This window comes from Phoca vitulina, unplaced genomic scaffold (assembly GCF_004348235.1).
Source record: "Phoca vitulina isolate PV1807 unplaced genomic scaffold, GSC_HSeal_1.0 scaffold3, whole genome shotgun sequence".
Classification (NCBI taxonomy): Eukaryota; Metazoa; Chordata; class Mammalia; order Carnivora; family Phocidae; genus Phoca; species Phoca vitulina.
Window position 1 is genome coordinate 53,847,198 of NW_022589706.1, and position 26,541 is coordinate 53,873,738.

Below are 26,541 nucleotides of genomic sequence, written 5' to 3' on the forward strand. Positions count from 1 at the left end.
AGAAGAAAGGGAGAGAAAGGGAAGAGGAAATTTAAAAACCCAGAAATACATACATATGTATGTATGAAATAAGGTGTTGTCATTAAACATTGAAGGAAATAACAATTCAATATATAGGGTTAGAACAATTTACTTTCCATTTAAGAAAAAAAAAATTCCAGTTAGATTCCTACCTCATACCATACATAAAAATTAATTACAGATGGAATAAAGAGAATAAAGTAAAAATAAAATTTAAATTATTGGAGAATTTAACAGAAAAATATCTTCCTGAATTTAGAGCAGGTAAAGCTTTCTTAGAAAAGATACAAGCACAGAGATACAAACACAAGTGAAAAATCAACAAAAAACTTGACACACTTCAACACATCAAATTTATTTATTATTTTAGAGGGAGCATGAGCAGAGCACAGGGGGAGGGGCAGCAGGAGAGGGAGAGAGAGAATCTTAGTGGGCTCCATGCTGAGCGTGGAGCCCTGTGCTGGGCTCAGTCTCACAACCCTGAGATCATGACCTGAGCTGAAATCAAGAGTCAGAAGCTCAACCAACTGAGCCACCCAGGCGCCCCAGCATATCAAAATTTTAAAACCTATTAACAGGGTGCCCATTAAAGTTAAAATACAAGCATTATATTGGGACAAAATGTTTTCATTATATCCAGTATATATAAATACATTTTTAATTTTATTTATTATGCAAACAAGAGGTCTCACATATTTACCACTGAACCAACCTACTAGTGCAGAAGTATAGAAATGGAGGAGAACCGTTTTCCCAGTAAAACATGTCTATTCAGGTAGGCATGATGTTACAGCATGATGTGGTAGGAGCAAGGGACCTTACGAATACGAGTGCCATCCATGTACGATTCCTCGTAGACCCAGCTTGGCTCTTCTTCCATGTCTCCTCTTAGAGTTGCACCTCATCGTATTACCAGTTTCCATCCGAATGCACTGGGGAATGTAAAGATTCTGCTTTTATTTCTTGGCCAGGAATCGAGTGACCCTGCAAGTCTTATGAGAGGACAGCATAGTGGGTGGGGCCAGTGAGCTTGAGGAGACCTCAGGTCTCAGAGGGAAGGCACCCTGGAGCTGATTGTTCCATCTGACTGGCCTGAGGGTTTCAAAGCTGTGCCGTGGGATGGGGGTGACCCCAGCAAAGCACGATGGACTTTCTGAGCTGAGGAGAGTGAGCTGCGAGTCTGGGAAGACCATAATGGCTGAAATTCACAGGACAAGAATACGGAAGAGGAGAGGTGGCACAGAGAGACTCAGATTGCAGGGGGGCACTCTTGAGTACTCAGGGTGCACGTATACAAGGAAACTATCCATGGCAGAGAAAGAACCACCTGAAAGGAATAGAGAGAACAGTGCCCAGCACCTACACAGTGCCAGGAATAGTGCCTATTTCTACTATCCGGACCAGAAAAACTCAAGATTCACAGGGCTTTGGGTAGAATACATAGAAAGAGTATGTACTTGACATACTTCTAACCAGACTGATTTGGAAAAAAAAAAAAAAGAAAAAGAAAACACAAATTACCGATATCAAGAATGAGAGAGTGAATATAATTACAAATTCTACAGATGTTAAAAGGATAATAAAGGAGTATGATGAAAAAATTTATGCCAATAAATTTAACAAGTTAGATGAAATGGACGAATTTTTTGAAAGACACGAAGTACAAAAGCTCACGCAAGAAGGAATCTAGAACCTAAATAGCCCTCTATCAATCAAAGGAATTACATTACATAAAGTTCCTCCCACAAAGAAATCTCGATGTCCAAATGGCTTCACTGGTGAATTTTACCTAGCACTTAAGGAATGCTAGCCAGTTAAGGAATGTTAACCAGTTCTATACCAACTCTTACAGAAAATTGAAAAAGAAGGGACACTTCCCAATTGGCCGGCATTACTCTGATACCAAAACTAGACAAAGATGTTACAAGAGTAGAAAACTGTAGGGGCACCTGGGTGGCTCAGTTGGTTAAGCATCTGTTTTTGGCTCAGGTCATGATCTTAGGGTCCTGGGATCGAGCCCCGCATTGGGCTCCCTGCTCGGCAGGGAGTCTGCTTCTCCCTCTCCTTCTGCCCCATCGTCTCCCCCTCCACTCATGTTCTCTCTCTCAAGTAAATAAATAAAATCTTAAAAAAAAAAAAACTATCAACTGCTATCTCTTGTGAATATAGATGCAAATATTCTGACCTAAACTTATCCAAATTTAATATATTGAAAGGATAATGCATCATGACCAAATGGAGTTTACCAAAGGAATGCAAGATTGGTCTAACTTTAGAAAATCAACCCATGTAATTCAGCATTTTAACAAACTAAAACCAACCAAACAAAAATAATAAAAATTAAAAAAAAAAAATCTCAGTAGTCTCAGAAATCACATTTGACCAAGTCCATCATTCATCCCACCAAAAACTCTCAGCAGAGTGAGAAAGGGACTCCCTCATCCTGATAAATAGCATTTATGAAAACCTTACAGCTAACATCATACTTCACCCTCTTAGAGGAGGAACAAGACAAAGACTGTCCTCTGAGCACTTCTATCTAACATTGTACTAGATGTTCTATATGGTATAATCAGGTAAGGAAAGTGATAGAATGTATCCAGGTTGGGAAGGAAGAAGTAAAATGCTCTTTATTTTCAGACAACATGATTATCTGAAAATCCGGTAGAATCTACAAAACAACTGCTAGAATTTATGAATCAGTTTAGCAAGTTTGCAAAATATATGGTCATTATAATAATATAATCATGAATACTAATGTACTTACCCCTTCCCAAGAAGTAGAATATTACCAGTAACTTACATCTAGTATGTGCCTCTTATTCCCTCCCCATGTTCTAAAAACCCCTCAATGTTTTATGTATAGTTTATATGCATGAGCACATAAATGTAGACAAAGGAACAAGAAAAAGGCTAGAAGATTAGGAGAATACACACCAGTCTAGCAAGAGGATGGGAATGGGGATTAAGTTTGAGTGATACTTTACCTATCCCTACAGTTCTAATATTTTAAAGGGCAAGAAAGTATAAACTTAGAAAAAAAAACTTGTGGTAAATATGCCAAGTGTTGATACTTGTTGACTCTGAGTGGTGGCAGTATGGGGGGATTTTCTTTTCTTTTTTTCCTACTTTCTGTGTTACTTGTTATTTATATATCTTTCTATGTTACTTCTCTATGTTTTTTAAATTTCTAAAAATGAAAAGGAGGTAATTTTTATATAACATCATAAATGAGAAGTTCTGATGTACAGTGATTTGAAAGAGTAATAAAAGACCTTTCAAATTATTGTATGTGGAGATGTTAGGGATCCACTGGAAAACAAATTCAGAGCCCATTATAATTGGTAGAATATATGTCAATTTCTAACCTGCGTCTTTCAAGTATTTTAGTTATGACCAATTTGTTTGTTTTACTTTGTGCGGTAGCACAAACCATGCCAAAACTGTGTGGCTTAAAACAACAGTCATTATTATAACTCACAAGTCTGGTTTGCTGTGATATCGATCCACAGGGCTAGGCTGAGCTGATCTCAGATGGATTCAGTTGTGTATTTGTAAGTTGACAGGCTTACTTATGTGTCCGTGAGTCCGCTGTGGGCTCTACTCCGCTCTGGGCTTGAGTGAGGCACTGTAGCTCTTCCCTGTGCGTCTCCTTAACCTGGGACCAGCAAACAGGCCCCGATGTGACCTTATCGTGATTGCGGGGCTGCCGAAGGGCAAGGGGGAAGAAGCAAGACCTTTTGAGGGGAGGTTTTGAACTGGCATATTGTCATTTCTGCCTCATTCTATTGGCCAGATTGATTCCCACGTTCAGGCTCAGATTCAAAGCATGGAAAATAGGCTCCATCTCTTAAATAAAGGAAGTGCAAAGTCACATGGTAAGGAGTTTGAATACAGGGGGAATGGAGATAAAGAATTAGGGCCTTTAATGCAATATATGATACATTTCTTGACTTAATGTATACTTACATATACATACATAAAGTAAGACGAATTTTTGCGAAGGATTTTTTTTACTATGTGTCTTGCTCTTTGATTTATGCTGTGCTACGTCTTGCTATGCTATTCCTTTAAAAAAAAAATGCTGATTGCTACTGGATTGTTTCATGACTCATTAGTGGGTCACTACTCACAGTCTGAAAAATACTCTAACCGGTGGGAGAGAACTGCGTTGTGTGAATGGAGGTTTCAGTTCCTGGATTCCGCACGATTTACATGAGGATTTGCACTCACATAAAGACAGCCAAAAGGAAAGTAGTGAGCACAAAGCAGTCTATTAAGAATAGTTCACGCTCAAGATGGGAGAGTGGGCAGCCCAGAGGTGGCGACGCCCTAGACAGTTGGCCAAGGACCCAAGTGACTGGAAGCAGCTTTCTGGAGCAGGCAGTGAGTTAGACAGGGGCCAGAGGCAAGGACGGTGATAAACAGGTTACACACGTTTCCCAAGACGCAGGACCCTGCTCACATAAAAGGACAGGACTCCTATAGCTATAGGAGTGAGAACTAAATGCCCCACCATGCCTGGGTACTTACATGCACCCTCAGGGAAGATGGAAGGAGAGTCTAAATAGATGAATCATTTAGGATAGGAGTCCTGTCCTTTTATGTGAGCAGGGTCCTGTGTCTTGGGAAAGCTGCTTCCGGTCACTTGGGGGCATCTTCCCACTGGTTGGGAAGGGGAGTTTTTGATCCTACAAGGTTTGTACCATAACCATCATGGCGACCTTCCCCCATAGTGGGGGAAGACACTAAAACTGCAAAGCAAATGCCTTATAATGAGTCTAGTGGTTACCTTGCGCTGGAGGTGAAAGAGGAGAGCACGTGTTCTGCCCCTGTGGCTCTTGATCTGTTAGCCCTGGGGTCTTGGAAGCCCCAAAGTCAGGGTGTTGTGCTCCCAGGCTTCTAAGGTGTGATGTTGTGCTTCTCGTGTGTAACCTGTTTATCACCGTCCTTGCCTCTGGCCCCTGTCTAACTCACTGCCTGCTCTATCAATACATTATAACATAACGTGTGCAGGTACAGTATCTTTCTCTTCTTCCAATTTTTTTCTCCAGGGTAATATGTGAATGACTCTGGCATATCCTGAGCAGGTATTGGGTATTTAGATGCCGGGCAATGTGCTAAGCATTTTATATACATCATTTCATTTATTTCTCTAGCCATGTTTACGAAGTTGTTATTATTCTAGATATATAGGTAAAGAAACTGAGACTGAAATAGGCATTTCTCCAAGGTTACCCAGGTTTTAACTGTACAGCCTGAGATTTGAACTGGAGTCTTAGATATTGACCAAGGAACAGAGGAGGCTAGACAAGCACTTAAAATTTGCCATGGCTAGTATTTTTGTCACGGATAATCCTAACTATATAGGTTAGTAAAATAGTAATTTGATATAGCATACAACCTGCTAAGTTTAATCTTCTCTTTATGAACATTTGTCTAGCAACAAGATTTCTAGAGCAGTCCTTGTCTGGTAGACATCTAGACAAGATTTCTAGTCTTGTGTGGCAGATGAAGAAGAAATGCAGTTTACCTAATTTGCTCATGTGGAAGCTTTATTATTTTCTTTTCTTTTAAGAAGAAAAACACTGTTAAATTGTCCTTTCAACATACTGTAAACATGAAAGATTGAAGTCAGTTATCTATGCTTGAGATTCTGGTAGTTATAGTTCTAAAAACATTTCAGTTGTTTGGTGACCAATAATCTAGACCATTGTATCCCTAAACATCTGTTAGCCTCCCCCCGCCAATCTTTATTGACTTTTTCATTAATATCTTTGACAAGTTAATTCAAAGTAGTAGAAACTCAGCCTTCATCTACTTAGACTCTCCTTCCATCTTCCCTGAGGGTGCATGTAAGTACCCAGGCATGGTGGGGCATTTAGTTCTCACTGTTACAAATTCCTAACCTGGCATCCAGTGAGATAGCCTGCATCCCATCGGGTCCTTGGCCAACTGTCTACACATGCACTGGCCCTTTTGTCTCCAATGGCTTTATCACTCTGTGACAGGAAACTCTAAGAAAGTGTCTCAGGCATCTGCCTAGGCTCTCCTTACATCCATTTAATTATTTGGGGCCATGACACCTTCTCAATCTCCACCCAGACTATGAGGAAAAGATCCCTTTGTTTTTGAACATCCCAAACCAATACTGGGTTTTTTGCCAACTCTCCAAGACACAGCCCAAGGCACATTGACTAGCAGCCTCTCCCTGGGAACTTCTCAAGTTGAAGCTCTCACCACCTCTTCCAATGTCCTGACTTTATATTTAGCCCTTTCGTTTTCTAGCTTGAGTCCCTCTGTCTTTCCTAAGTGTTAGTCTTTTGAAATCCAGGAGTCAGAGAGTAAGTTCTTTCTTCTCTGTTCTCTTTCTTGTCTGTATCACTTCTCTGAGTCAATAAGCACCGAGGGTCTCAGGCACTGCTTAAATGCTTAAAGGAGATGTGTAGCATAAGCCCTGACAGCTGGCTTTCCTTTTTGTAATACAAGTGCCTAATAAATAAGGCCGAAGAGCTTTGATTACAGAGGCATCCATTTCAAAGATGTCTATCTCCAGTAAACATCTCTCCAGCTGCTAGATATAAAGAGCCAGGCTGCCCCTCCCTGCCAGACTTCATTGTTTTAGAGATCTTGGTTGTTTTGATAACTGACCACTTGGGCTGCTTGTGTTTTCTCTTCCTGTGCCTTAAATTCCCACCCTGAACCGCAATAAAAGCAGAATCCCAGGCCCGTGCACTCTCTCCCTACCGGTGACCTCACTGGGTGCCCCCTGGTGTGCTATGTAATATCCCGGTCATATAAATAATAAACTTTTCTTTTTCTCAAAGTTTCCTGGTCGTTATTACGGACGCTGTCTTACAGTCATAATAAAAACCACAAGGGCCGGTCCAGCCACAATATTGGTTTCCAGTAGGCTGAGACCAGCACACAACGAGGCGGGAGAAGGGAAGGTCTAGGACTATAGACAAAGGGAATTACAGGGATTACCAAAAAATGGTTTGTGTTTCCTGAATATCAGGTCTCATTAGTATGCATTTTCTAGACTATCTGGCCTTTAGGAGCTATATCCTTAAAGCAGAGGAATTGGACTCACTAGTTTTCAAATTTGACTGTGGGGAGTCTAAGGGGCTGTTGGCTGGCTGTAGAGCACCCCCCAACCCCAATCCCATCTTCTCTTTGCAACTAGTACATTTCTCCTTGCTTTGATCATGTTACATACTGAGCTTGGTAAACATTTTTCCTTTAAAGAAAGGGTTAAATAATGTTTGAAACCCATTCCATTTGACTTTAATACTCTGTATATAGGCATGGTGGTTAGTAATATAGACCCTTGCCTATTACCCCCACTGACCTCCAACCTCTACTCATGCCTCAGATACACCAATGTCTATTTGAAGGGAACAAGGTTTGGTTGATGAGAGGAAGAAAAGAGAAGCATGCATCCAGCCCCCACAAGTTCACTGGATTTTGCAGAGGAAAGATTCAAGGCAGAAGCTGATAGACCTACCCAAGAGTGATCCTGTGAATTTCTGAGAACAAAGGGATTCCATACTCCTAAATGATCCAGTATGGCACAGAGCAGGACCCTGCTGGCCCTCAGCTCTGTAAGGAACCTGGCACTGTTCTGGCACCCCAAAGATTAGAAGCTTTGGAGGCATCCAGAGATTGTCCGTGCTATGGACAATATATTCTAATGATACGCATCATAGCCAAACAAATACCTGATAGGAACCAAAGAAGCCAGAGAAAAAGAAGATATGCTCTGTAGTCATTGCCACTGACTCACTGGTTTATAAATACTTCTTGAGGATTCCTAGAAATAACAGGGGGACTTCTAGGGGAAGACCCTGCAGTATAGGTTCTATTTAGCTGGGATACATTTAGCCATCATAGGACTGTCTCCAAAGCAAATAAAGCTGAAGAAAGTTTTTCTAATCTAGAAAAAAACATATACATTCATACAAATTCCACTGCAATTACTCTTGTTATTTATGTAGTAGGACAATTTCCAGCTGAAGGAGTAATCCACCTGAATAAGCATTTCCACGGTGTTACTTTTATATCTGAACAAGAGTTCTGGTTTTGTTCCCAGCCTCACCTCTGACTCATCATTGTGAAACTAAGAAATCATTTAGCCTCTCAGCACCTCAAAATCTTTCTTCTGTGAATGAGGATAATGGGTAAACCTTCTCTTGCTTCACTGAATTGTTGTGAAGTTTAATTAGATAATGTTTGCACAGCCCTTTGAACTCTACTAATTAAATTGATGTGTAAATATGGTGCTCCCTTTTATCAGGATGCCTTGACTGAGCCATTTCATAAAGACTTAAAGATGACCATGATAGGAGGATTCATAGGGAAAAGATTTTTTTTTTTAATTCATGTGAACTCAATTCTGAGATCGTCAAATAGGCATCTGAAAATACCCAGTTGGAGTTCTAATTAATAGGGGTAAGGATATGGCCTCATACTTGCTCAAGGGGTAATGGTTACACCTTCATATCAGGGTAAACTTAGCACCTAGGCTGTACTTACTGTGGCTGTGTGTGTGCTTTAGGTATTGGCATTGTTTTGTTTTCTTTTTAAGATTTTATTTATTTATCTGAGAGAGAAAGAGAGAGAGAGGGAATACAGGTGGGGGGAGGGGCAGAGGGACAAGCAGATGCCCTACTGAGCAAGGAGCCCGATGCGGGACTTGATCCCAGGACCCTAGGAACATGACTGAACCGAAGTCAGACGCTTAACTGAGTGAGCCACCCAGGCGCCCCATATTGGCATTGTTTTTAAGGTGTTATGTTTATTCATTATATTTTACTAAGACAACACTGGTGATTTATTTCATATCTGTCGTATAAGGAATCACACAATAACAGGTTTGCAGTCACCTAATAAGAAAGTCATAACTTTTGAAGTAGCGTGATTCAGTGTAGCTCACCCATGGGTTAGCCTACTTATCAATCAGAGAGATTTCCACCCACAACAGAGAAATCTTAAATAAATCAGAAATCCTCTTACTAAATTTTCTGATGAGAATAGTTCACCCTAAAATAATTATCCCAATTATTTCTGAAAATGTGTTTTAATAATAGGTCTTTTTTTCTGTCAGAAATAAATTCATAGATGGATTAATTGGCTTGGGGAGAAAAACACAAGCCTTCCTCTATAAACCTGCCTTGGACTTTAGTGTGTAATTATATTTGTTAGCTAGAATTTTTTAATGATGATATCATAATTATGTAGCAATTAAATTTCAAATGTTACTGAATATCCCAGAATATAGAATTGAAATGTTTTATCAGGAATGTAGACAACTGATATGAGAGTTTTGAAAACTATTAAATATCAAGGTGGGAGTTCACAATGGCAAATACTTCTGTAAAATCTAATAGCTAGTTTATTAAACTTGTAATGTTTCTTCTGTCGTATGTACTTCAGGAATATATCCACTGCTGGCCCAGCATAACATAAAAGCACTGTGAAGTGTTAGAAACTTCAAATTCAGCTTCTGATTCCTATCTTCCAAAATGGATGTTCTGCCCTGACTCTTCATCTGAATGAAAGAGGAGGTTCCAGGGATTCTTTAGGCCCTGGTTGAGGGCTTATGAAAAGTACAAAGTGCCTTCGTAGACTCTGGGCATAAGGGCCCGGATACGTATAGTGTTGATATTTTCAGAAGAAGGCAAATAAGCATTGATTATTATGATCTAAAGGGACACAAAAGAAAACAAAATACAGATCTAAAACCAAAATATATTGCCTCAGGAGGCACAAAGACAAAATAGACCTTGAGCTTGCTGCTATAGGGAAAGGGAATGAGTATTCTTTTTATGTCTCTAAAATTCTGAATGCATCTATATTACCTCACCCGTTGGGGTTTTTAACTAGGAGGATAAATGTTCTAAGAATCAGTCAATTCTCTATTAGTTTTAGTCTAACTTTAGCTTATTTTAGAAAACAAACCTTTCCAGGTTTTGGAAAATCTTTAACACTGGCTTTCAGCTCAGAATAAGACTAGATCTTAAAACCAAAGCAGTTTTCCCTGTTCTGAGGGAGATTTAACTTTGCAAGGTAACTGCACTTTGGGGGGTTTTGGCCAGTCAGGAGGGAAAGGAACAGCTAAGAGAGAAATGGTGGAAATAGTTGAGGGAAGAGGAATAATTGGATGAAGGCTATTAGGGTTGTGCTGAGACTTGGAGGAATCTAGAAGAGAGACCATTTTTAGGTTTTTATCTTTTGTTTGCCATGGCCAAGACATCTTTTAAGGGAACAATTTTGGAATATGAATACCTTTGAATACTTCCTCAAAAACATTAAAAAATGCAGACCACTGGATGGGTAGAATTTTATTCCTTTAGGTTCTAAGATACCTCTCCAATGAACACTTTTGTTCACCTCAAAAGTTCTTCAGAATGGCTATTATAATTCTCAATTATCCTTGGTGAAATGATGCCATCTAGAAAGGTAGTTATAAGAATCTGGGATATGGTATAAACACATGTAAAGAGCAGGAGTCTGTATCAGAGGGGAGAATGGTGTTGGTTTTAGACTGAGGCAAATCCAGGAGAGTCTGGGACTGGTCAGTTGAAAGTGCTGTTTGTATACCTTCTGCCTCACACCCCCACGTCTAATGGCTGGCCCGTCTCTAGTTGCAAACCTGACCAATTTGTGGTTCTCCCCAGACAGAAAGGTTTGGGAAGATTTCACAGACAAAACAAAGCTCTTGTTTTATAAAGAAAGTTTTCATAAAATTTTACTTAGTGACCTGAGGCACAGTTTTTCTATAGGATTTCTATAGATATCTATAGGATTTTCTATAGGATTTTCCCAAAGTTCAGAAGACACTCTCTGTATTTCTCAGTTCTTAGGGCCAGTTTGAGGAATGGATTTATCCAGGTTACTCATATCTCCTCCCTGGGAACTTCTCCCATATAGATACACAACAGAAATGACAGGGACATAGGCAAATTTCATTTTAAGTAGTGAGACTGATCTCTACTAAGGATAAAAGATTTTTAACTGATTGAGTAATCAAAGGATTCCTAAAAAGGATTCCTTATTCATAGAAGACAAAATAAATTCAGCGTTTGGGGAGCTTTAATAAAAGAAACCAAAGTTCAGAGTCAATACAAGACTTACCTCATCATTCCAGTGAGAGAGACCAATAATAACTCCCTATCCCAGCAAGAGGCTCAAGGGACCATAGAGGTACCCATGGTTTCTGAGTTGAGATCTTGAATCATGGCCAAGAGTGGTTATTGATGAGATCTTCATGGATCTCCAATATTGTTGAATACTGGCTCTCCTTAAATACCCAAACAATCCATTGATAAAACGATCTGAGCTTATAGTTACAGAAGCATGGGAAAACACTGTCTTGGCAGTCTTTTAGGAGGAGTGGTGTCCTGGAGCTTCCTATAATCATCAAGTCTGTGAAGGTTGATTCTGAGCATCTCTTTCTAATTCTATGTTCAGTTGATGTCACTTGCTATCTTGAAGTCCCATGGTAGGAGTATTTATGCCATAGAAGAGTATTTATACCACAGAAATCACCAAATTCCACAAATCAGGGATTCCCCCCCCAAACCCCAGAGAGCCAATTTACCTTAGTAGTGTCTTGGGGTGCAGAAGCAAAGTTGGGATATTTAGATGTTGGAATTTGTTTTAAGGCAAGTCTTTTAATGTGGAGGCTTGCTTAGGATTGGGTAAGGAGCATAATATAAAAGTTTAGGATTGGTGGGTACAGCAAGGAGAGGATTTTGAAGCAAGGATTTTCAAGAGTCTTGGAAAACAAACAAGTCATTTGATACTATCTACTGAAAAATCAAACAATTAGATGTTAGTTAAAATGAGTTTTTAACAACTTCCCAAGACAGTGAAATTATTCACAACTTCTATCTTTCTAAGCAAGAGTTTCCTGGAATAATAGTCATGTTGATGAAGACAGTGGAAGAGTAAAGTCATACTAATGTATACAGTAAGCTACGTGGGTGTGGATGGTTTCGGTTCTCACATACAATGCTTGAGCCTTCAAATTATATAAGAATTAAGGATAGGTTTCCATGGAATTATCACAGCAAAAAAAATAAATAAATAAAATAAACAAATAAAGCTCATAGGAAATAGTTATTTGAAATCACTATTCATGTTCAACTTTAACAAAACATAAAAAAAAAAACCTCTGACTCCACATCCTAATAGCATTTAAAACCTATTGGTGTTTAAATATTTACCAGATATTTAAATAGCTTTTAATTCTATTCCACTGTTATCAAATAATAGGAATTTAAATATATTCCATTTATATACTTGGGGAACTAAATACATCATGTCTAAGGAATTTCTTTTCAGTGTCTTTAAAAATATAATTAATGAACAACTTTATACTTCCAATCATTTGCCTCTACAAGACAACAATGTAGATGGATGATTTAGAGTATTAAGATATTTGAGACAGATTTTGTATGTCCATTTGCTATAATTTCAGCATTAAATACAGTTTGTATTAGTTCTTTCTTTTCTTTAGTAGAATGATAGGATCAGAAGTCTGCAAGGATCAGAAATGAAATAGTTGAGAGAGAAAGAAAAGAACATTTGACTAGGCAAAAGACAGTGTTTAAATCATAGAAGTGGGAGGCATTACTAACCTTCCCAGATCCTTCTTTACCCGATTGTGAATATTTCTAGTGAGGAATAGGGCAGTATACAGTTTCTCTTTGTGGAGCATTTTCTTATTCTTAAAATATTCTCTGTAATGAGCTGAAGGCTATTCCCTGTGTTCCCTCCTTTCATTTTTCCTTCTGAAAACATTTCTAGTAAATCTACTCTATTCAGTTTAGCATATTGATGACACTACCACAATTACTGGGTTTTGCTTTTGTTTTCAGTTGTTTTGTTTGTTTGATTGTTTGTTTGTTTTGTTTTTCCTGAGATAGGCCGCCTGAGTTTATTCAGTCATTCTTCTATTTCAGAGGTATTCAGTGTGGGGACCAGTACTGGTCCACGACTCTCTTATTCTCTGGGAACCATAGGTCCACAACCAGATAAGGTGCTGAGCCGGAATATAAATCAACATACTGCTTCCTTCACTGAAAAAAACCTTGCTATGAAAAAAGAAAGCTAGCTGAATTAAACAGTGTGTTTAGTGAGATAGTTGTTTTACAGTGTGGCATGAGCTTGTTTACCCTGTTGCAGGCTGGTAGTAAAGAGTTAAACCAACTAGTTTGATAGTACTTGCTCCATATGACATGAGTTCTAGATCCATTCTAACCATTCTTCTCTAGACCAGCCCCTAGAATACAACCAGTGCTCCCAGAGAGACTCTGCCGAAAATATAATGGGAAACATTATATCCTTATATCTGGACACTGTCTGTCTTAGAGTAGCCTAATAAATGTATGTATGTATGTATTTATTTATTTATCTTTTAGAGAAGGAAGTGGGGAGGGGCAGAAGGAGAGGGAGAGAGAGAATCTCAGGAAGGCTCTATGCCCAGCATAGCACCTGACACTGGGCTCCATCCCACAACCCTGAGATCATGACCTGAGCCAAAATCAAAAGTAGGATACCCCACTGACTGAGCTACCCAGGCGTCCCTAGTTTTTAATGAATTTTTAATCAAGTACAACTCCTGGTCAGAATTACACATTTATCTCCTCTTAAATTCTTCTTGCTACTTATAGTCCACCATTCCAAAGTGGGCTACCTATTAACTATTCTATCTGATTTTGTTCATTTACACATACAGGCTATGCAGCTACTGCTGTGTTAAAAACCAAAACCAAAACATCTCAATCACTTTAAACAGCCATCTTTTTTTTTTTTTTTTTAAGTTTCTCATGAGTTTGTGTTCAGCTGGTCAGTTATGGTGACCTTGGCTCGTTTCTTCTGATTTTGACTGGGCTTGCTCTAGCACCTGCCTTTAACTGGTGGTTAGCTAGAGTCTAGTCTAGGATGGCCTCAGTTGAAATGACTCAGCTTTCCTCCACAGGATCTGTATCCTCCAGTAGGCTAGCTTGAGCTTCTTCTCATGGCTGTCACAGGGTTCCAAGAGATATAAGAAGAACACAAGACCTCTGTAAGGATTAGCCCCGGCATAGGGTAGAGCAGAGAAAGGCAGAAAATAGACCTGGAGGAGAACAAAGATGAAATAACCGTCATAGTGCCAGTGTGTTCTTCCAACTTCTTTATTAAAAAATTTGAAAATGGCACCGACAAATACTTTTCATGGAAGACCTCAATAGACCTTCTTAGAGATGGATTGATCAACAGTTTTGGAAAACATTATTTAACTATCCATGACTGTACCAATAGGAGCTTTTATCCAACCCACATTTTTCCATGATGTTAATAAGAGTTTAGTGAAAAATTTTGTCAAATTTGATGCTGCAATTAAGAAAACATCCATAGTTTTCTGAACATAAACGATCATCACTGCATTTAATTATAATAGGAAAATATTAGAAAGAGTTCAGGACTGTATAACTTACGGTAATCCATATAATAAATAATTTCATGTGGGTTTTAAATTTCAAATAATTGATAAAATGGGGAGATGCTCACAATTTAATCTTAATGACAAAATGGTAGGATACATAAACACAATATTAGCAAAGTTATAGGTATTATATTTTATATCTAATATATAAATATTTTAAAATCCTAGAAAAACAATAAAAATATACTTACTATCTTTGAATGGCATGATTATAGTGATTTTTATTTTCATCTTAAATTTAGATATTTTCTAGATTTTCTGCAATAGACATATGTGATGGCATCCTTAGGGAAAAAAAATGTATTTAAGGTTTTTCCATTTTGTAGTTAAAATCAAGCATACATTTCCCTCTATTTTGAAAATTGTACATTTGTTTATTGCCAGTCTGATATTCTCTGAGAAAACATAATGAACAACTACAATTGGGAGGGAAATTTGGATCTTTCTCAAAAGCCTAGTAGCTGGATTTTAATAACTATTTCATCAACATTTTTATCTTAAAAATATTTCCTGCAGCTATAATCAATGTATGTTTCCTTTTTTTTTAAGAAAAGATTTCCTTTTATTAACCATCTATAAAACTTCCATCTAGATCACTACCCTTTCAGAGCTCTTTAGTAACTAAGAGCAATGGATAAAATCCATATAACAGTTCAGAAAAGTTCCCATCACCATCAGTTCAGAACATCTGATTCACAAGCTTTGATTATTTAAAAAGAGTGATTAGAAATTAAACACCACAAATAAGATTTTTTATTTGTCACCATTAAAAGTCTGAATTTTAAACAGATTCTTGGACTGGTGGCTCATATCCATCAGCTCATTCAATCTTACCACTGGTCTCATCCCAGTCACTTTTCCAGAACGACTACCTTCACCATGAAGCTCCATGAGCTTTCCCAATTCAGACTTGGGCTTCTTCAGCATTGTTACTTTTCTAACAAAGAAAGACATCATGGAGTGAATAAATAGACTGACAAGGCTTTTCTATGTCTTTTCTGAGGCTATCTGGAATCAATTTATTGGCCATTTCTTTCAAGTGCCTGCACTTCTTGGGTCATGGTTTCCATCATCTTTTTCCGAATTTGGGGTACCTATTGGTGCTGAGCATAAGAGGTCTTCTGAATCTGATTGTTGTGTTTTTTAGTAAAACCAACACAAAGTAGATGAAGCAAATAACCATTGGTAGTCTTGACATCAACATGAGCTTCAATCATGGTCGGCCAGTTTTCAACCATGGAGCACATTCTGTCATGGGTAAGATCCATGCCATGGAAATTAGTCAGGCAGTTTTTGCCCTGAACATCCTCAGTAATTAGCTTGGATTTTCTGAATGCAATTTCATCATTCTACAGATCAGCAAGGCTCACTTCAAATGCGTGGCCCTTGAAGCCATCAGATCCTATTTTGGTTCTTCGAGTTCTTGTAACTAATGTTTTTCCCAAATTTCTTGTGTTAAACATAGCTGGCGCTTTCACATCATACCAATCTTTCCTCGAAAATGGATCAACCATTTTCTTCTTGGCTCCCTTTTGCCGCCTTTCATAAGATGCTTGTTCTTGCTGACTGCCATGGCGCTGCTCAGGGAACCAAAAGGCTATGTTTTTTTTTTCCAATGGGGTGCCAAGAAGAAACAGGATTATGACTATCTTTAGAACAATACTCAATATCTATGCTAGACCTGATAAAAAGGAAGAAGTTCTATGGGCTAGGTAAGAAAGCAAGAGAAAAACCATATTTCAAACATTGATGCCTCATTTGTTATATTATTATGTGGCTGGGGAACCTATCAGTTAGCTGCATCTATTTTAGCACTGACCATTTCTTTATAGCCTTTTAATTCTTACTTGTACTAAAAATCATATGTCAAGAAGGTGACATTTAAGCCATCTGGAATGCATAAATGGATAGTTTAAATGCAGAAGAAAGCCTCTGACAACACAACATGTGTCTTTTTCTTGCAAGGGATGCAGAATGTGAAAATGAGTAAATCACCTCCTAAACACAGTGGTGGGAGAGTAAAGATGGCCACAAAATCTTTGATTTTCCTCCCACTGAAAAGTGGACTCTCTGTCCTCTTAAATCCAAGTGGATTCTGTCACTGCTTCGCTGGTAGAATATGACAGAAGTGATACTGTGCCAGCTTCCAGGTTCCAGCCTTGAGCTACTGGCAACTTCTCTCCCCATTTCTTGGAACACTCATGCTTGGAAGCCAGCTGCCAGGAAGCCCAAGCCACAGGAGAGGCCACACCTGCGTGCTCCAGCTGATAGCCCCAGCTGAGCTCCACCAACCATGAGCAGCAACTGTAGCCTTGTAAGGGAGACATCTTGGACTGTCGCCATCTTGGACAGTCAGCCCAGCCACATCTTGGGATGATTCCAGCCTCAGCCACTGTCGGATTCCAGCTATATGAAAGACCCAGGGAAGGTCCATCCACTGAGCTCAGTCAACCCACAGAACCGTGAAGTGTAATAATGAAGTGTTGTTTTAAGACACTAAGTTTGGGGATGGTATCTTAATAATTAACAAAAAATAACTGGAACATTAACCATTGTTAGCTGGTACTGTCATACTTGAAATAAAGTTTGAAAATCGTTGTAGAAAATGAATGGTGATATAAGATCTCTGTAAAGTTATCTTTCTAACTGCAGTGGAGAAATAGTGAATAGAGCTTAGTATATCTTATACCTTTCCAAGTCATATACAAACATAATGAATCAAAGAAACCAAGAAAAAACAAAAAGAAAGCCCAAGATAACACTTCATGTTTAGAGTCGATGTGATACCACCATGTGTATGGTACTTTACCATTTACCACAACCCTAAGAATTCGAATTATTATCGTCTCATTTTTTTTCTTTTTATTCATCCTCCCTCCACTCACGCAACCCTTCTTTCTCTCTACCTCCAATTTCCAAATAGTTTTCATTCCACCAAACCTCAACAGGAGCCTGTTTCATGTCCATAATGTCCCCATGCCATTTACAGTGCATGAAACACAAAAGGATGCTACTCCAGTGGGTACCCATCAGGAGAAATCTGGTAGCAATCTCAGAGGTGAAAGGGTAGATCCAGGTAGGATTTTATGCACAGAAGCCACCATGTGCTGCCTTTGTTCTTCTGCTTGATCAGAAATGATTAAGTGCAGTTGGTCTCTTCCTAGAAACAGTGTATTTTGTACATTTTTTAAAGCCATGACAACAAAACATTAGATATATAAACCTTTGTTATGCTCAAGGATGAAGTTGAGGTATTTTCCAACTCTGTTTTGCTTTCAGGTATTCCAAAGTTGATTACATCTGATATGGTTAAAGAAGGTGCTGCTGTAATTGATGTGGGTATCAACTATGTCCATGACCCAGTGACGGGAAAGACAAAACTGGTTGGAGATGTGGACTTTGAAGGTAATAAACTATATCTCTTTTGATGAGTGAAGAAAATGAAAGAATCTACTTTGCATGTTTTGATGGCAGAAAGAGAAACTTCGTATTCAATGCAGGCATTATTAAGTTATTAATCATTACACCTCTTTCCTCTGAGGGAAGAGAGTTTAATCACTCACATATTTCTAACCTTCCTTCCTCCCTTTCCCCTCCCTCTCTCTCTCCCTCCTTCCCTCCCTTCTTTCCTTTCTTCCTTCCTCCCTTCCTTTCCCTATTCCTTCCTTCCTTCTTTTTCTCCTCTCACTTCTTGGGAGGAAAATATAATTACACCATTAATATTTAGTTTTAAGATTAAATTCCTTATAATGCAGGTTTTTAGTGAAAGAACTCAGCTGGCCTTCTGTACCAGGAATTATTTTGATTTTTTGAAGTGTGTCTCTGTACTTCGCCATCCATGCTATATGTTCAGCCATTCACTCTTTTTTTTTTTTTAAAGATTTTATTTATTTATTTGAGAGAGAGAATGAGATAGAGAGAGAGAGAGCATGAGAGGGGGGAGGGTCAGAGGGAGAAGCAGGCTCCTCGCTGAGCAGGGAGCCCGATGCGGGACTCGATCCGGGGACTCCAGGATCATGACCTGAGCCGAAGGCAGTGGCTTAACCAACTGAGCCACCCAGGCGCCCCAGCCATTCACTCTTAAAGCCAGAAGGCATCTTGGGATGTGTTTGCTAATGCTAACAATATGTCAGATCTAGAGAGTTACCCGGTTAATTCAAGTCAACATTCTTCACTTGTGTTTTAAAGAGGATGAAGAAGAGGAGCTGGGTTAACATTTCTATGGCCGTTGAAGGAGATAAGGCAGCAAATGTGTAGTAACAAACAATTCTAACTCAATGCCTTATCTCTACTGAGCCCCTGCACAGATAGTTTTAGATGCCTCACCCCTAATCCAGTTTTACTTCCAATATCTTCATCAGACACTTAGAGGCATTCAGGTTTTTAGTATAATCTCGGAATCTTAGATGTCCAATAAGACATGAACTTAGTAAAGTAGATGGAGATATTTTCATATTAGAAATATGGTATATATTAGATTGATCATCTAGCCAAAAAAAGCAAGGCCATGTCAATAACTTTATCAGCTATAGGTGTGTCTTTATAGACAAACTAAAAGGAATAATAGATGATGCCCTTTTTAAAATAATTCCAAATTTTACATTTCCTCTTGGAATCTGGTTATCAGCCTGTGGTTTACCCAAGTCCTAGCATATTATTGAATGAAACCAAACACGCAGGCACCCAAGTGTTCTAGGGCATTGGCCCTATGTTTGTGAAATTCCAGGGTGCATCAGGTAGGCAACCTGAGCCTGATGCTAAAAAAAAAAAGAAAAAAGGAAACCCCGAGGACACTTGTGCTGCAATACATTGTGGGGACAGAAGGGCGAATAAGAGCAAAGTAGGGAGAGCACACCTCTGCCCTCGCAGGGGATGGAGCTTGCAGTGAAGAAGCGTGGCTCTCCGAGTAACCATGGGCGTCTGTCTGTGTATATGTGTGTGTCACGTGTATGTGCCGAACTCTTTAGGAAGTGACCCCGTTTCTTTATTTCATTTGTCATGTCCGATCAGCAATGTTAGGTATCGATAATTTATTTGAATTTCTCAATGCGAAAGAGTAAGGAAACATTTCATTTTAAAACCTGATCTTATTTTATTTCTTATCCTTGCACTGTCATTCTGCTTCTCGATAACATTACAGTTACCCTGCATTTATTGCAAAATCACCATATGCTTCTGATGCACCCAGATGGCATAGGCAGAACCCAGCTTGAGGCAAGAAAAGCAGAGATATTTGCAGTTCACAACCTTGACCGTGCTGGTAGGGCAAGCCTCCCCAGCAGTTCAACACATCTTTTAAGACCCTTCTCTCGGGACACCTGGGTGGCTCAGTCGGTCAAGTGGCTACCTTTGGCCCGGGTCATGATCCTAAGGTCGTGGGGTCGAGTCCCACATCGGGCTCCTTGCTCAGCAGGGAGCCTGCTTCTCCCTCTCTCTCCCTCTGCTTGTGCTCTCTCTGTCAAATAAATAAAATCTTAAAAAAAAAAAAAAAAGACCCTTCTCTCATATGATTGTCCATGGGTCTCAAACCATTTCCATGCATTCTTGGGTGTAGCTAAGAATGTGTTTTTGCTTGTGGGGTATTCTACAAACATTAAAAAAAAAAGTGGGCATTTTGGGGTGTGTGCATATGCTCAGTCACACATAGATAATATACCTCAGATTGCATACCACTCCACTTGGTAGAATCTATTAAACTGAATGGCACTTACGTGTATCTAAACATATAATGAAATTTTTAAAAAGGAAGTGGCAGAAAGAAACAAGGATATAAGATAAACGGGACAGAGCATCAGGCTGGGAGACCGGGAGGTGCTTTTAAACCTAGCGCCACAACCCAGTAACTTTGCAGCCTCTCTGGCCATTGGTGGTGTTATCAGTTAAATGGCAGCAGTGATCACAGGGGCCCTTTCGAGCCCTAATGCTCAGTGCAGCTTGGACGTTTAGCTGAGTGCCACCAAACGATCACGTAAAAACACAGACACCTTTGGAAGGTCAGGGTTTTCTGAGCCTGTCATAAGGTATGCCCATCTGCTGGATTATATTACTCCTGCTACACACCCCCATCCCTCCCCCACCCACCCCCGGTTCGAGACCCAGGACCCTAAGGAAGAGCCGGACTTGGTAAAGAAGGCCTTGTCAGCGAGGCCATGAAACTTTTATGTTTCCCCCAGGATATGTATGATAGCAAGGTCTAAAAGTGCCTCTACAACAGTATCCATGTCCGTCCGTCCTCACTCTACGTGGTCTGATATGCACAGGTTTCAGTTACCATGGTTTAGGGAAATAATACCAGTCCCGCGACAAAATGGTTCAGATTTCAATGAGCATGCTATAATAACAGCGAGGTAAAGAAGGCCTCCTCCCAGAGGAGCGGGCGAGTGATAGGTTTTGACATGTTGCTCTTCGGGTTGTTCATCAGGACTTAACCTGAGGTGAGGGATGATCACTCAGCTGAGAGGGAGGACCTTTAACTTGGGTTATGCCACAGAACTTAGAGGGAACACTTGGCTGCAAACTGCCACAGGGAAAGTGTGGCTGCTTTGTGAGTATCGGCGAGCGTTTCGCTCTAACCGTACAGCCAACAGAAACAAATGGATGACAGTACAAATGCTAAAATAAATCGTCCTTGCAGAAATGTTCGGCTCTCTAATAAAGGAAAACAGGATGGCCTTTGGCGGGAATGTTTTTTAAAGAATAATTTCATTAACTGACCCCCTTTGGGAAATAGCAGAAATAGGTGAATAATTGCAAATTCAATGATTTGTAAAACCAGGAGGCATTTTATCTATTTTCTTTCTAAGAAAATGTGGATGCCTACTAGTAATCTGCTTTATTATTAGATGTTTTGGCCTCAGTTTTGAATCAGGCTCCTCATTTATGGGTGATATTTTATATCAGACACAGCATGAGGATTGCCTCACCCCTTACTATAGTTCTTGACAAAAGGCGACATAAATCATCCTAAATATTTCTTTTTGATGTTCATGTCAGGGTTTTGTTTTAATTCAGCTATGATTTGCTCCAGACCACATCTTCTTTCATCTATGAGGGTTTCTCATTCTCATTTTTTTCTCTGCTCCGTTCTCTGCTTCCTTCTCTCTTTGTTCTCCTTCTCCGGAGCCCAGAATAGAATCGAATAGCCCTTCTTGAGCTGGTGGCCTGGTATGGGGGTCAGGACTCAAGGTGGCCCAGAGAAAGGATTGTCCCTACATTCACCACTCCCCCAATAATTCCCTGCCACCTTGGCCATAAAATTGCCAATATTCCTAGAGAGGAGGCAGGCAGATCTAGTAGAAAATTATATTGAGGGTAAGGAAGGTAGGAGAAGCTTTCTGACAGGGGGACACCCTCTTCTCAGGTCATTTGGAATTATTCTTCATTTAGTAATAATAGTAGTGTTTGAGAGGTGCTTACTGTCCTTAGCCTTTTACCTGAATTATTCATTTAATCCTTATGATAGCCCTATAAGGCATTGTTATTATCCCTCATTTTACAGAGGCACACAGAACCTGGGCATCCTCCCTGAGATGACACGTGATGGGGCACTGTGGGTTCAGAGTCAGGCACTTGGAATTTCTACTGTGCATTGTCGCCAGTCTCCTGCATTTCACTGGGTGAATACTTTCCTTTTGAGACACGAAGTTATTTCTTTTATGTTTCCCCCAGGATATGTATAATAGCAAGTTCTAAAAGTGCCTATACAACAGTATCCATGTCCGTCCGTCCTCACTCTACGTGGTTTGATATGCACAGGTTTCAGTTACCACGGTTTAGGGAAATAATACCAGTCCCGCGACAAAATGGTTCAGATTTCAATGAGCATGCTGTATTAACTATAGCTGCATCACATGCAAACTTCTCTGCTAGCTCTTCCATCTGCGAATCATGATGCAACTAACAAATGTGCACTGTGATCTATGGCCAATGACATCCCTTCCTTCAAAGTCCGTTCGTGGTTGGTCGGGGCACACCTGTTTGTTACTCAGTTCGAATGGCAAAGTGTGTAGTTCTGTTGACCCCTTGTTTCCCACTAGTAAACCACATGACATTTTGCAAGATAGATCACAGACAGAGGGAAGTGCCAGCAAAGAAATGGAAAGCGCTAATGCTGAAAGTAGAATTTGCAGTAGCTGACAATGGGATGTCGGGAGCGCCACCACTTGCCATTTGAGAGATTCTGCATATGCAGCTGGAGGAACTTAGTGAAGGCCAACTTGTCCATATAAACGAGGAAAGTGGTACAGGCATAAAACTTCACATTGAAAGAACTCTCTTTCATGGCATTGAAAGAGCAAATACAAAATGTTGGAAGCTGACCCAGATTTGGAAAGGAATCCAAAATTCACCAAAGCATAGGAAAGATGCTCACCCAGTACTGCATGGTGTGTATGAGCAGAAGAACTCAAAACACTGTCCAAACTACTCTTGATAAGCTTTTGCAAATAAATAAAACACTTGAAGGTTTCTAATGTTTTCAATAAGTTATGACATACTAAATACATGTTTTCCTATTATTTTAAATTCCCTATACATGTGTAAACCATGAGAAGAGAGTTTTTAATGTTTTGACAAACATTTTCACAGGTCATTGAACAAATGTAATGTCGTCCGTCGATTATTAAAATGGCTTTGCACTGTTTCAGCTTCCACAGTGATTTGTGTGGTCTTTTCTGCTACTGTGGAAAGTGAGCGCTGCCCATATTTATCTCTATGTCCAGTGAAATTAGTGGGCAATGAGTCGTAGAGTTCAAACTCATGTCCAATGCCATGATCCCTTCTCCTATGTGATTATTCAGTTGTGTTTGTTTAGCACCTTTCCCAGGGAATCCGCACTGGTGTTTTTCCCCAATACGGATCCAAGTGAGGCCTTCCCTGCAACACCATTCCTCTCTGGGTACCTTGAAGAGTTAATAGGGCCTTAAAGTTATTCCTAAACTGAAATGCTTCTTTGGTTTGAATTGATCCTTAATTATAGAATTCAAGATAGTTCATCAGTGCTTCCAGCATCTGACAAATGCTTACCATTCCCCTTCTATTACCTGGACGAGCCTCTCCCCTCTAATTTAAGGCATTGCAAGAAGAAACAGTATTTAAAAGCATCTGTGGTAAAATTATTTTGTATGTCTAAGAATTGTTTTTCCTTACTAACAACCACACAATAAATAATCTATCTTGAAAAATTTAGATTTGTATACAGATTAAAACAACAACAACAACAAAAACAATGGGACCTATCTACTTTCACCTGGCCATTTTCTTTTAGTAGCTCTGAAAGAAACTTCATACATTTCTAACAAAGAAGAATGTATCCTCATAAGGTAGAAACAAGAGATTATGTGGCATGAGTTGTAAATCGCTTCTTCTGACTAGAAAGCAGTCTGTAGTGCTGGGCAAGCTCATAATTATACTGCTTTTATGACAGTAGTTCACTGAATGGATTTGGTGAGCCGAACAATCTAATTAATGACTTCCCGTGCTGTTAATTCAGCTAACTTCATTCACATTGGCGAATTCTCAGGCCTCATTTGCACCTCGTAGCTACCACATAGATGTTTCTATGATCTTTTGAAGCTTTTAATAGCTTTGCTTCCGTTTTATGATGAATTCTTCAGGGACTGCGGTAGGAATGAAAGGAACTGGAATGTCTGCTCCTTTATTCCCTCCCAACTCTCCTCCCTGTGTTCCATCCCTGAGCACGCCTCTCCACTCCTTGGTCTGTACCAAAACAGGGAATAAAATAATGCTGGGAAGAACTGCTGAAAAGGAAGTAAAGAGGCAGGAACAATGTGTGGGCGCTTTTCTCAAAGTCAAAATAGGTGGGGCTAATGTCTAAGAGTGATTCTCTCCACTGACTTAAAGTTACAGGAATACATAGAAATTACTGAGATAAGTCTAAAGGTACATTACAGTGTTGATGAAAGTGATTTAAATTATAAAAGTAGAAAAGCCACATTATTTGGAAAAGAATGTCTACTCTGACACAACCAATTTTTTTTAATTGTAGTTGTTTCCAGATGTTTCATGTATGCCTATTTTACATAGTTTGAGGAATATGTGACTTATACCCTTAGATTTTTATCAGCTATTTTCCATGCTGAAACTCTGGTTCCTGGTTATGTTTAGTGAATACATCATAGTTTGCCTCACTCTGTCTCTTTTGTTAAATGCTGTTCCTATTCCCCTCCCCCCAAGTATTATGCTAGAGTATAGGTTAAGCTGCTATAACAAAGGGACCCCAAAAGACATGAACTTGAACAAGGTAGTTTAGCTGTCTCCTACCAATGTCTGGAGTTAGACAGCTCTTCTTCCTCCAGGGATAATGCTCTCATCTAACTGTTTGTATTAGTTTGATAAAACTGCCATAACTAAGTACTAAACACTGTGTGGCTTAAACAACAGAAATTTATTTCTCACAATTCTGGAGGCTAGAAGTCAGAGATCAAAGTGTCACCAGGGTTATTTCTCCGTGACCTGGAGATGGCCGACTTCTCCCTGTCTTCATATTGTCTTTCCTCCGTACATGTCTATGTCCAATTTTCCTCCTCTTACAAGGACACCAGCCAGATTGCATGAGGGTCCACCCTAATGGCCTCATCTTAGTTACCAAATATAGTGACATTCTGAGGTGCTGATGGTTAGGACTTAAGCATCTGAATTTGGGGGAGATGCAGTTCAGCCCACAACACTGTTCCACTTGAGCATTCTTCTTATCCACACAGTTGAAGTTGAATTGCCTCCTCATCCATGTTTTCTTTCATTGAAAGGTGAAAGAGAGATGAGGACAAGTGACTTACTTCCCTTTAAGAAAATTGAACTGGAGTGGGGCGCCTGGGTGGCTCAGTTGTTAAGCATCTGCCTTCGGCTCAAGTCATGATCCCAGGGTCCTAGGATTGAGCCCCGCATCGGGCTCCCCGCTCAGCGGGAAGCCTGCTTCTCCCTCTCCCACTCCCCCTGCTTGTGTTCCTGGTCTCACTATCTCTCTCTCTCTCTCAAATAAATAAATAAAATCTTAAAAAAAAAAAAAGAAAATTGAACTGGAGGATGTATGCATCACTTCTGCTGGCCTCCTATTGACCTGAATATAGCCACATGGCCACTCTGTATGGAGTGGAGTGAGAAGGATGTGGAATCCCTAGTCTCTAGACAGGAAGCCACGCTTGGATGAACAATGATCCATTCTGTACATAAGAACTTAAAAACTGATCTCCTTACTTGAAATAGAGAGAGAGATTTCTTCCTCCAGCCCCCACATACCATTCTGTCTACCCTTAATTCATTCAGCTGTGAAAACCTCGGTATACAATCTCATTGCTTGCTTTTAAGTCAGTTTCAAAGCCTGATCCATTTATTAACTCTTTCCTGTGGAGTAGGTGGAAGCCTAATGTCAGTGAAGTCATATCTTGGCTCAGATCTTACAGTATTAACCCTGAACTCTGTAGATAAGGTATATGTAGATTTGCAATGTGTAGACCGTACAATCTCACCAAAATGTGTCTTTGGTTCTAACTACACTCATTTTTATTGTTCAATCATTGGTAGAGACTAGACACTTATTATTTATTTATTTATTTTTTGAGAGAGAGAGAGAGAGAGAGCATGCGAGCAGGGTGGGGGGTGGGTGAGCAGAGGGAGAGAGAGAGAATCCCAAGCAGGCTCCATGCCCAGTATGGAGCCTGACATGGAGTTCAGTCTCATGACCTTGAGATCATGACCTGAGCCAAAATCAAGAGTTGGACGCTTAACCAACTGAGCCACCCAAGCACCCAAAGACTAGATACTTTTTGACAACTTCATTCAATGTTGAAAATTATATCAAGTCCTGGGGTGCCTGGGTGGCTCAGTCATTAAGCATCTGCCTTCAGCTCAGGTCATGATCCCAGAGTCCTGGGATCAAGCCCCACATCGGGCTCCCTGCTCCATGGGAGGCCTGCTTCTCCCTCTCCCACTCCCCCTGCTTGTGTTCCCTCTCTCGCTGTGTCTCTCTCTCTCTCTGTCAAATAAATAAATAAAATCTTTAAAAAATG

At 39.8% G+C, this 26,541-nt stretch overlaps 1 protein-coding gene and 1 pseudogene across 2 annotated transcripts in view; one reads left to right on the forward strand and one right to left on the reverse strand.

The window, feature by feature from the left end:
• Nucleotides 1-26,541, forward strand: part of MTHFD2L (methylenetetrahydrofolate dehydrogenase (NADP+ dependent) 2 like) — a 130,370-nt gene that overhangs the window by 87,101 nt on the left and 16,728 nt on the right. Inside the window, exon 7 of one of the 2 annotated variants that reach the window (XM_032400531.1) lies at nt 17,795-17,920. In XM_032400531.1, the coding sequence (XP_032256422.1) occupies nt 17,795-17,920 (126 nt within the window). Of the gene's footprint in view, nt 1-17,794; nt 17,921-26,541 lie in introns of those variants that run through there. The other variant, XM_032400532.1, reaches the window with a different exon arrangement.
• Nucleotides 15,297-16,088, reverse strand: LOC116630038 (annotated as a pseudogene).